The following is a 10,447-nucleotide window of genomic DNA, read 5'->3' as shown; positions in this document are numbered from 1 at the left end:
ACTGGACCCCTTCCTTATACCTTATACAAAAATTAACTCGAGATAGATTAAAGACTTAAATGTAAGACCTAAAACCATAAAAACCCTAGAAGGAAACCTAGGCGATACCATTCAGGACATAGACATGAGCAAAGATTTCATGAGTAAAACACCAAAAGCAATGGCAACAAAAGCCAAAATTGATAAATAGGATCTAATTAAACTAAAGGCTTATGCACAGCAAAAGAAACTATCATCAGAGTGAACAGGCAACCTACAGAATGGGAGAAAATTTTTGCAATCTATCCATCTGAAAAAGGGCTAATATCCAGAATCTACAAGGAATTTAAACAAATTTACAAGAAAAAAACAACCCCATCAAAAAGTGGGCAAAGGATATGAACAGACACTTCTCAAAAGAAGACATTTGTGTGGCCAGCAAACATACGAAAAAAAAAGCTAATCATCACTGGTCATTCGAGAAGTGCAAATCAAAACCATAATGAGATACCATCTCATGCCAGTTAGAACGGAGATCATTAAAAAGTCAGGAAACACAGATGCTGGAGAGTATGTGGAGAAATAGGAATGCTTTTACACTGTTGGTGGGAGTGTAAATTAGTTCAACCATTGTGAAAGACAGTGTGGCGATTCCTCAAGGATCTAGAACTAGAAATACCATTAGACCCAGCAATCCTATCACTGGGTATGGACCCAAAGGATTATAAGTCATTCTACTATAAAGACACCTGCATGCATATGTTTATTGCAGCACTCTTCACAATAGCAAAGACTTGGAACCAACCCAAATGCCCATCAATCATAGACTAGATAAAGAAAATGTGGCACATACACACCATGGAATACTATGCAGCCATTAAAAAGGTTGAGTTCATGTCCTTTGCAGGGACATGGATGAAGCCATCATTGTCAGCAAACTAACACAGAAACAGAAAACCAAACACTGCATGGTCTCACTCATAAGTGGGAGCTGAAGAATGAGAGCACATGTACACAGGGAGGGGAATATCACATACCGGGGCCTGCAGGGGGGTGGTGGACTAGGGGAGGGATAGCATTAGAAGAAATACCTAATGTAGATGATGGGTTGATGGGTGCAGCAAACCACCATGGCACACGTATACCTGTGTAACAAACCTACACGTTCTGCACAGAACTTAAAGTATAATTAAAAAATTAACTCCTCTATTTCAGAACTCAAACATTCATCAGACTCACCCCAGATCCCAAATGATGCCAGGTACAGTAATAACTTACAGAGCCAAGCTCGGCCATGTGGTGTGAGAGACAAGACTGGCAGGAATTATAGAGCTGTAGCTGCTCCGGCAGGGTGACAGGGGCTTCTTGGAAGCAAGCAGGAGAAGCACTAAACCAGTTTTGGGATAGAACAAAATGCCTACAGGTGAATCGTTTCATATTTCTTTTTTGGCCATCTTCACACTATTTTTCTTAAGGTTGACTGAGTGTTATGAGTGGTACGAAACTCAAAAATTGGCAAGGATCGCATCCAAATGGAAGACTGGCCTGTTGGCCCATCCCTCCTCCCTGCAGCGTAATTGAGAGGGCTTGGCTATTCGAAAGATATTCAAGGCATGGAATCTTCTACACCCCATGTAGAATTGCAGATGACATTATTGTATATTCAGAAAACCCCATCGTCACAGCCCAAAATCTCCTTAAGCTGATAAGCAACTTCAGCAGTCTCAGGATACAAAATCAATGTGCAAAAATCACAAGCATTCCTATACGCCAATAATAGACAAATAGAGAGCCAAATCATGAGAAAACTCCCATTCACAATTGCTACAAAGAGAATAAAATACCAAGGAGTACAAATTACAAGGGATGTGAAGGACCTCTTCAAGGAGAACTACAAACCACTGAGCTAATCAGAGACCGCCCAGCTGGAGGTCTCCTTTCCTCAGCTCTGTTCTCTCCTACCCGCTGTGAGGGAGGTCTCTCGGAAAAACCGCCACACCGTGTACTTTTCTGCATTCCGCATTGTGCATTTATTAGGAATGCACACATCTGGAATTCTTGAGCAACTGAAAATGCACCTGCAAAGTCTTAAAAGGAAAGACAAGCTAAGCCTTTTTTTAAAGCTTGGTACTGAAAATAAACACTCTCATCATAACTGAAGTCTTGAAGACAAAAAGAATCTAGCAGCATGAGTCCATTTGAAAGCCTGTTTTCCGAAACCAATGCCAGTGGATAATAAAGTCAAAAACCCAACATGACTTAATCGGCTCTAAAATGCAGATAACATTTAAACAATCCACATGGATTGTGCTTTTTTCTCCTACCATGTCACCTTCAAAATCACTTCTAAATCTAGGTAAATTGTAAATCAGTTCGTACTCAACCACCGGCTTTACAGCAAGTTGGCTCTTTTCAAAAGAGTCACGTCTTGAGGTACCTTGAGTTTTATTCTCTTACACTGGCCTCCACAAGCTTGTTTCTTCTCACGTTTCCCCCTCTAGCTCTCCCTGAAGGCTTCATGTCCTCTACAGAGAGCATGAAAGAAACAGATGGAGAGTTGGGGATGGGAGGGCAGAGAGAAAGAGAACAGAAGAGAAGAAAGAGAAGGAAAGAGAGAGGAGAAGAAGAAAGAGACAGAGAGAAGAAAGAAAAAAAGAAGCCAGATGCGGTGGCTCACGCCTGTAATCCCAGCACTTTGGGAGGCTGATCCGCCCGAGGTCAGGAGATCAAGACCATCCTGGCTAACACAGTGAAACCCCATCTCTACTAAAAATGCAAAAAAATTAGCCAGGCATGGTGGCAGACGCCTGTAGTCCCAGCTACTCGGGAGGCTAAGGCAGGAGAATGGCTTGAACCTGAGAGGCAGAGCTTGCAGTGAGCCGAGATGGTGCCACTGCACTCCAGCCTGGGTGACAGAGCGAGACTCCGTCTCAGAAAAGGAAAAAAAAAAAAAAAGGAAAGAAAAAAGAAAGAGAGAAAGGAAAGAAGTAAAGAAGGAAGAAGTCTATGTTGAGGCCTGTCCTTAATAAACTTCTCCCTGGCCAGCAGGTTGCTCTCCACTAAAGCAGTCCAGTGCTGGGCCCAACAAAAGAATACAAATCCCTTCTCCAGACCCATTAGCACCCTCTACACTGGATGTCTACATAAAAGGGGAGTGACTTTTTCTGTTTTACTGGGATGTTGTGGAAAACATAGTATCATGAATCACGATTTGCCCCAACTTCATTTGGTTCATCAACATCTGGCTTTGAACTACAAATCACAGGGCCCAGAGCAGTCATCCATCACCTGAACCCAAGGTCAGTCTCAATAGATGTGTAACTGTGTATTAATAAAACACCCAATGAAGAACCAAAGTATTAGCCAGTCACCATTAAAAAGTCTATCATCCACAGGAAATTAAACATTTTTACTTGTGGTAGACCCACTGGAAATGCTCACAAATAACTAAGGATCCTGATGCATTTGCTTTGGGTACAGCAGCATTTCCAGTTGAAAATCCAGTCAAAAGCACTTTTGTGAGGGGTATAAGCACTTGATTCAGGGGTGCTCACCAGGCAAACCCAAAAATTGTAGAATAAAACACTGTAACATTTTCACCAAGATGTCAAACATAAGTAGTTTTGTTTTAGGCCTTTCCCGAAGTATCTTTCCCCAAATGTTCATTTCAGAAAGCTTTTAGGTGCTGATTTTCATATCATTCATATTATAAGAAATTGCAAAGTTATACATAAGCTACTTCTAGAGCAGTCACCTTATCCATGGGTTAGGGGGAGAGAATAACAGAAATTCTGTGACTCATCACTGCACCTTTTTTCTAACATAAAAGCATGATTTTGTCACAGATAATGAGCACCACCTTGGCTATGGCTACTGATTATATAACCGTGAGCATTTATGTCTTCAATAGTATGTTAGTAGTCTTTGAAGACACAATTCTCAAACTTGCAGAAGCTAGTTTCACTTGTTCAGAGGAAGATGATGATGAGTGCTTTTTTCCCCAATGGGAAAAAGATTTGATTATTATTTTATTATTATTACTGTTAAAAGGTTGATGCCTCATGAATTCTTACTGACTGTTATTTTTGTGAATTCTATTCTTGCTATTACCAAATATAGATACTTCTGGAAAGTGGCAGCGGCACATTCAGTTTTCAAAGTTTGCTAATGACAAGGAAGGGAAGTATGGGGCCTCACGGGGCTGGCTACATAGAGAAAGCTTTGAGCATGTTTATGAACCAAAAGGGTCAGCAGAGAGGGGGCAGTAGAAAATATAAGGAGAGAGAAAGTTGATAGAAACAGCTCCAGGGGCAAGTGAAAGATTTGCTTATTATTATTTTTTTTACCTATGGGCAAAAAAAGCATTCATCATCAATGTATTCCTCTGAACAAGTCAATATTCATACTTGCAGTTTGCAATGACTGTGAAGCCAAAGCCAGCAGTTTTACGACTGCTGCTCTTGCACCACAGAATGAGAAAACCAGCAAGGACTATCAAACATGCGGGAATAATAATGCGCTCATTGAAACGGGTGAGCTCACAGGCAGGTTTCATCTACAAGGGCAAAAACATTCTTCTGCCTCTGAAAGTTAGCTTTGGCCACAATTTCCATGAAACTTGCTTCAGAACAGAACTCTTGGAAACTGTAAATGTTTTTAATTCTCAAAGGAAGATAGACAAAACTCAATCAGAGTAACTCATAATTGGCTTGGCTAACGGTCCTTATGTGAATTAGTCATTTTCAGCAGTTCAAAAAATCCTAGACTAGCTTCCTCCTGGTGTCCTGCACGCGTCTATGCTCCCTTCGGGTGGCAAATGTTGAAGGCATTCCTGCTAGTATTACTAGTTTGATGGTGATTTCCTGATTTTACCTAGTGCTTTCTGTCACTATATCAGGCGGCCACGATGGAAGGAGGTGCAGAGATCATTCAGCGTTATGGACTAAACTGTGTGGTCCCCTCATTCACATGCTCAACCCCCAATGTGACTGTATTTGGAGACAGGGTCTTAGCGAGGCAATTAAGGTAAAATGAAGTTATAAAGCGGCTCAACTCTGATGAGACTGGTGTTCTTATAAGAGACACCAAAGACATGCAAAGCTTTCTCTCTCTGCCTACACGCACTGCGGATGGGCCATGTGAGGACGCAGCAAGAAGGCAGCTGTCTGCAAGCCAGGAAGGAAGCTCTTACTAGAAATGGAATTTGTTGGCACCGTGATTTTGGACTTCCAACCTCCAGAACAGGGAGAATATAAATGTCTGTTATTTAAGTCACCCCGTCTGTGGTATTTTGCTATGGCAGCTCCGCTGGCTACAATGTGACTGTTGTAGTCCAAGCAGTGTACACAGTGCACAGCATGTACGACTATCGCCCCTAAGATCTCTCATGTACACAATTTCAGCATGATGTTCATAACGCCCCTAAGGGCAACACTGTGATGTAGGAGAATAAGTTAGATAAAACCCATCGCTTCTTAGCTGCAGGGTCTTAAGCAAAGTCCTCAATTCCTCCAAGCCTCGGTTTCCTCCTGTTATAAATGTTTGTTAAGCTGGTTAAATCTAGCCTCTGCACCAAATTTAATAAGATTCGGTACTGTTAAGCATTTTTCATCCACCATGAAGAAACTCACTGCATGTGTATGATGATTTCTAAGTGTTCAAAGGAATATTGTGTTGGTTTCTTTAATTAAAGAGTAAAATTCTATTTTAAAATGTCTGTTATCATTGTGGTGAGAATTTTTCTGCCTTCAGGCCTGCAAATTTCACTGCCTTAAACTTCTGGTGGATTGATCAGTGAGTCACTCACTGGTGACACCTCTAAGCCTGTCACTAGGCATTAGGCTAAAGCTGACCTCTAGATAGTGTAGGCTTCCTAGAAATCTCTTTGGATCATCCTAAGTCTGCTTTTGTCAATAGTTCCAGGAAAATAGACACAGAGTTAATGGATCATATTCATCAATATGAAGGATAGAATTCACAAAAATAAGTCAATAAGAATTCATGAGGCATCAATCTGTTAACAGTAATAATAATGATAATCATAATAACTCAGAGAGATGGAGACTAACTTTGGGAAGCCACTGACTAAATGCATGATCTCAGTAACCCTTTAGGTTAGATACCATTATCCTCACTATACAGGGAGGAAACTGAGGGACAGAAAGGCTAAATAACTTACCCAAGGACCAATGCAGGAAGTGGCAGAGTAGGTTTGAAATGCTCCGTGGGACATGACTACTGTGCTATGCTGTCTCCACTGCAGGATTTCTAAAGCCCATCATCTGCGCCATGGGCTTTAGTTCAAGTGAATCTCCCTCCTACCTTCTGTGGCAAGTAACAACACCAAAGAGATCTGATGTTGGAGAGGTTCCCACGTACTTCTAAATGATACACAGTAGTTATTTCCATTCACAGAATTCCTCCTGCAGGGATTTCTGAAATCATTCTATTGTACAAAATCTGTATGTTCCTGATTTAAAAATATACAAAACATCCTTCCAAGTCATTTGAATGAACACTAGTATTAAGGAAGCTAAGTCTGCATAACCAGCCCCCTGGAAAGACAGAATGCCATCTCCTCAAGTCTAAGTGCTGTGTAATCATTAATCTACAAACCAAACGGAGATATTACCTGTTCTGCAAACAGCAAATCAAACAAAATTCCTAGGTGCTGCCAAGGGAACAAATCATACAGAGAAACTGCTCTCTGCTTCTCTCTTGAAAGCCCTGACTGTTTCCAGGGGCCCTAAAACTCATTATCCCCCCTGTGGGTGAACAGCAGACTCCAGTAGCTGTATACTTCTAGAAAGTGGTAGCAATACATCTAAATGTTTTCAAAGTTTGCTCATGACAAGGAAGGGAAGGATGGGATTCAAGGGGTGGGTAGGTAAAGAGTGTTATGGACCAAGAGTGTCAGCAGAGACAGGACAGTAGAAAATGTAAGGAGAGAGAAAATTGATAGAAACAGGTCCAGGAGCAAGTGAAAGATTTGCTCCAGTGGAATTAACATGAATATACGTGGGGATAGGGGGCAGCATTTAAATTTTAGAGACAAAAATGAAGATGAGTAGCAATGCAATGTTTTAGATAGAAAGATATTTGTGTCCACTGGCCTCTATTTTCTCAAAAAAGGTGTGAGAGGGTTGAGGTTTGGATGAAGAAGGCTTGAGGAGGATGGAAAATGTTTAGAATCAAAAGTCAGTTAGAAACGGCCAAAAGGATTTCCAAGTAGAAGTGACTGTGGCATTAAACTAAAATGGCATAGTTTATAGTGGACTGCTTCCAGAGCAGAGGACATGGGGCTTAGTCCATTGCCACTGAGTTGGGTCAAGCCCTTAGAAAATTGTCTTCTGACCTGACTTTCAAATGGAAACCTACCCTTCTGTGATTGATCCAGGCTTCTGTGATCTACCTACCCTCTGCTTGCAAGACAATCCAAGGTCCTCAGCATGACACACAGGCCTTTCCCTAACTGGCCCCCATTTGTGTCTCCAGCATCAGTTTTTGCCTTCTGCCATATTGAACTTAACTGTCATTCCTCCAGAGCCTTTCAGTGCTGCTGGGCCTTGACCAAAGGATTCCCCTGAAATATTTTTCCCTTTAATGTCTGGGAAATAATATGTACTTTTTTTTTAAAGGCTGCCTCCTCTGAGAAGCCTTCCAGGGTCACCTTAGGTAAAACTGATTATCAGTCTCTCTTTTTGCCAGCCTTATCTATGCCCTGTATGTGTTACTGACATCACAAGTTCATATTTCATCTATTTAAAAATGCACTTTTATTCACATTTTTAAAAAAGTCCCTGAAATAGGCCAGATGTGGTGGCACATATTTGTAGTTGCAGCTACTCAGGAGGCTGAGGTGGGAGGATCACTTGAGCCCAGGGCTTGAGGCGGTAGTGTTACGATTGCACCTGTGAATGGCTACCACACTGCAGCCTTGGCAACACAGGTAGACCTTGTCTCAAAAAAAAAAAAAAAAAAAAAAACGCTTAGATTAGCATGTAACTTATAATCAATGGTGTATCATAGTTTAATGACAGGATTAAAAACAATTTTGGTGATACCAAAAAAAAGAAAAAGTACATCTTACATTGGAGAGCATTTGGTAAAATGCAGCCTCATTTTCTAACTTTCTAAAGTGAGTGTAGGAGTGCTTCTCATCTTGCCTCCCACCCCACCACCCCCACCACCTTTGGCAGCGTCTGGAGACATTTTTGGCTGTATCAACTCGCAGCGAGGAATATGCTGCTGGCGCCTAACAGGCCGAGGCGAGAGATGATGCTTAAACATCATACACAGGACAACCCCTGACAACAAAGAATTAGCCAGGTCAGAATGTGAATAGTACAGAGATTGAGAAACCCCAATGTAGAAAAACAATACCTATTTGGGTATATAATAGGCTTTATTATGTTTGATTTTAAATAAATCTTTTACAGTGTATAGTGCAACTTAATATATAGCAACTTTTTCCAAACCTTGGCTTGTACAGAATAGCAACTCTTGAGACATATTCTAAGCTCTCCTCCCGACTCCCTTCTGCTAGATGCCCCAGGGGAATCAATACAGCAATGCTCCTGGTCAAAATCTGAAAGCCAGAATGTCTCAGAGAGATCTGTGACCTTAAACCAATTAGGTTAGTTAATGGCAAGTCCAGGACGGAAACCCAGACCCCCAGATTTCCGCAATCTCACTCAGCCTGGGAGACAGCTGCTCCGTTCCCAAGCTAAATTGGCTACCACAGTTTGGTACCTTAAGAGGAAATGTGCCCTACCTACATGAGCTGGGTGACTTAGCAAGAGTTTAGCATTAGTATTCACGCTTTAACACCCGGGACCCACCCGGCTCTCACCTCCCTTTATGATAATTTAGGTTGACTCTGTAAGACCCCTTAGCTCTGTGGGGAATTGGATTTATGCAAAAAATAATAGTGATTCATGAATGTGAAGGAACTTTAAATGTAGATGATTTCATCATACAAAAGGCAGAAAGGACTTAGTAAGTGTATTTAAGGCTCTGGAGGAAGCGTTATTAATTTGGAAAGTGGGTGGGGGGAGCTGTCCTCTATCCCTACAAGCTGCACGTGTGGAAAGGGCCTTTCCAGCGCAGGAAGCTGATTTCTGTGAGAGAGGAAGGAGTTTCAGGGGGAGATTTTGGCAACGCAGTCCCCACATCTCGGTTGTGCCAGCCAGGCGGGCCTCAGGTGGGTCTGGGGATCCCTGCCCCTCCTGCTGAGTCCCCAGCGTGTCCCCCGCCCCCTTCCTTCTCCCACCGGGGCTGAATCACAGTGGGCAGCAGTGTTTGGGATCCTGCGATCAACCCACCGCCATCCCAGCAGCCCCACCCTTGGAGGACGGGGGGTTGCCCTGCACGTCAGAGGGGATGGCGGGGGCCAGACTCACCTTCAGGTGGATGGGAAAGGACCGCTCCTGCTGGAGGGGCCCCAGCAGCGTCTGCTCCACGCTAACCAGCTCCGAAGTCGAGTCCACCACGCGGGCTAGCGCGCTGCGCATCGCCATCCGGGCCAGGGTGCAGGGCCCGCGGTCCCGGGGGAAGGGCAGCAATTCGGCGCCCCCCTCAGCGCCCCGCACTGCCTCCTCCTCTGGGGAGCTCGTCCGGGCTGCGGTCCCCCGATTCCTGGTCCCCACGCCCCCGCCCCGCTCCTCGCGCCAGGGCCCTGGCCGGGCCCGCGGCGGGCCTGAGCGACGGGCTGGAGCGGTGGACACGTGGTCCGGGTCGCGCGGGTTCCCGGGGGCGCCTGGACCGTCCCCCCAGCCCCACTCCTGCTGCAGCAGCTGCAAGGTCTGCAGAGCCACCATTTGGTGGCTGATGGAGGCCACTAAGGGCGCGGGGCTGGCCATCGCCTCCGCCGGCGGCTCGGCGCGCTCCGCGTGCAGGTGGAGCAGCAGCGAGGGAGGCGGGGGCGTTGGGGTCGCCAGGGTCACATTTTCTAACCCGCGGCTCCTCGGCCTCGGGGTCTTACAGCGTGTGTGGTCGGCCCCGCCCCTGGCTCTGAATCGGTGACCCGTGCTGGCCTCTGCCTTCGCCCGAAGTCCGAATCAGGCGCGTTCTGACCCAAACTGCCTGACGCGCTGCTCCGTGTGCACTTGAAAATCAGCGAAATGCTGAGTGCTCGTTCTTCCCTCTCTCCAGGGCTTTGATGAGAAAACGTGCTGCTTTGTGCGGGCGCATCTATCGGCGGGGATACCCCGCCCCCACCTCCTTCGAAGGACGCCTGCCAGTGACCACTGAGGTCTGGGAGGTGGGGGTGCAACAGACCCACCCTGGGGCGAAAGTACGAAGAGCTCTAGAAAAACTTGCAAAAGGAAGACTGTGCCTTTCCCAACCCGAGGGGAATTTTCAGAAACTTATTGAAGCAGCCTTCAAGGCCTTGCATCCGCCAAACAAAAGAAGGAGGAGTTGTGTATCTAGAAGTTCTGCTCTTCTCTGCTTTGTTCGATGCCACTTG

General features: G+C 44.7%; 1 protein-coding gene across 2 annotated transcripts in view; it reads right to left on the bottom strand.

Annotated features, from left to right (window-relative positions):
- Positions 1-10,131, bottom strand: part of DLEU7 (deleted in lymphocytic leukemia, 7) — a 145,648-nt gene extending 135,517 nt beyond the window's left edge. Inside the window, exon 1 of one of the 2 annotated variants that reach the window (XM_011939186.1) lies at positions 9,381-10,131. In XM_011939186.1, coding sequence (XP_011794576.1) covers positions 9,381-9,839 — 459 coding nt within the window. In that variant the 5' untranslated portion in view covers positions 9,840-10,131. The remainder of the gene's footprint in view (positions 1-9,380) is intronic. The other variant, XM_011939176.1, reaches the window with a different exon arrangement.
- Positions 10,132-10,447: the final 316 nt, after the last annotated feature.

Source organism: Colobus angolensis, unplaced genomic scaffold (genome assembly GCF_000951035.1).
Source record: "Colobus angolensis palliatus isolate OR3802 unplaced genomic scaffold, Cang.pa_1.0 Scaffold101, whole genome shotgun sequence".
Lineage (NCBI taxonomy): Eukaryota > Metazoa > Chordata > Mammalia > Primates > Cercopithecidae > Colobus > Colobus angolensis.
Note: the sequence above shows the minus strand (reverse complement) of the source record. Positions and strands in the feature narration are given on the sequence as shown.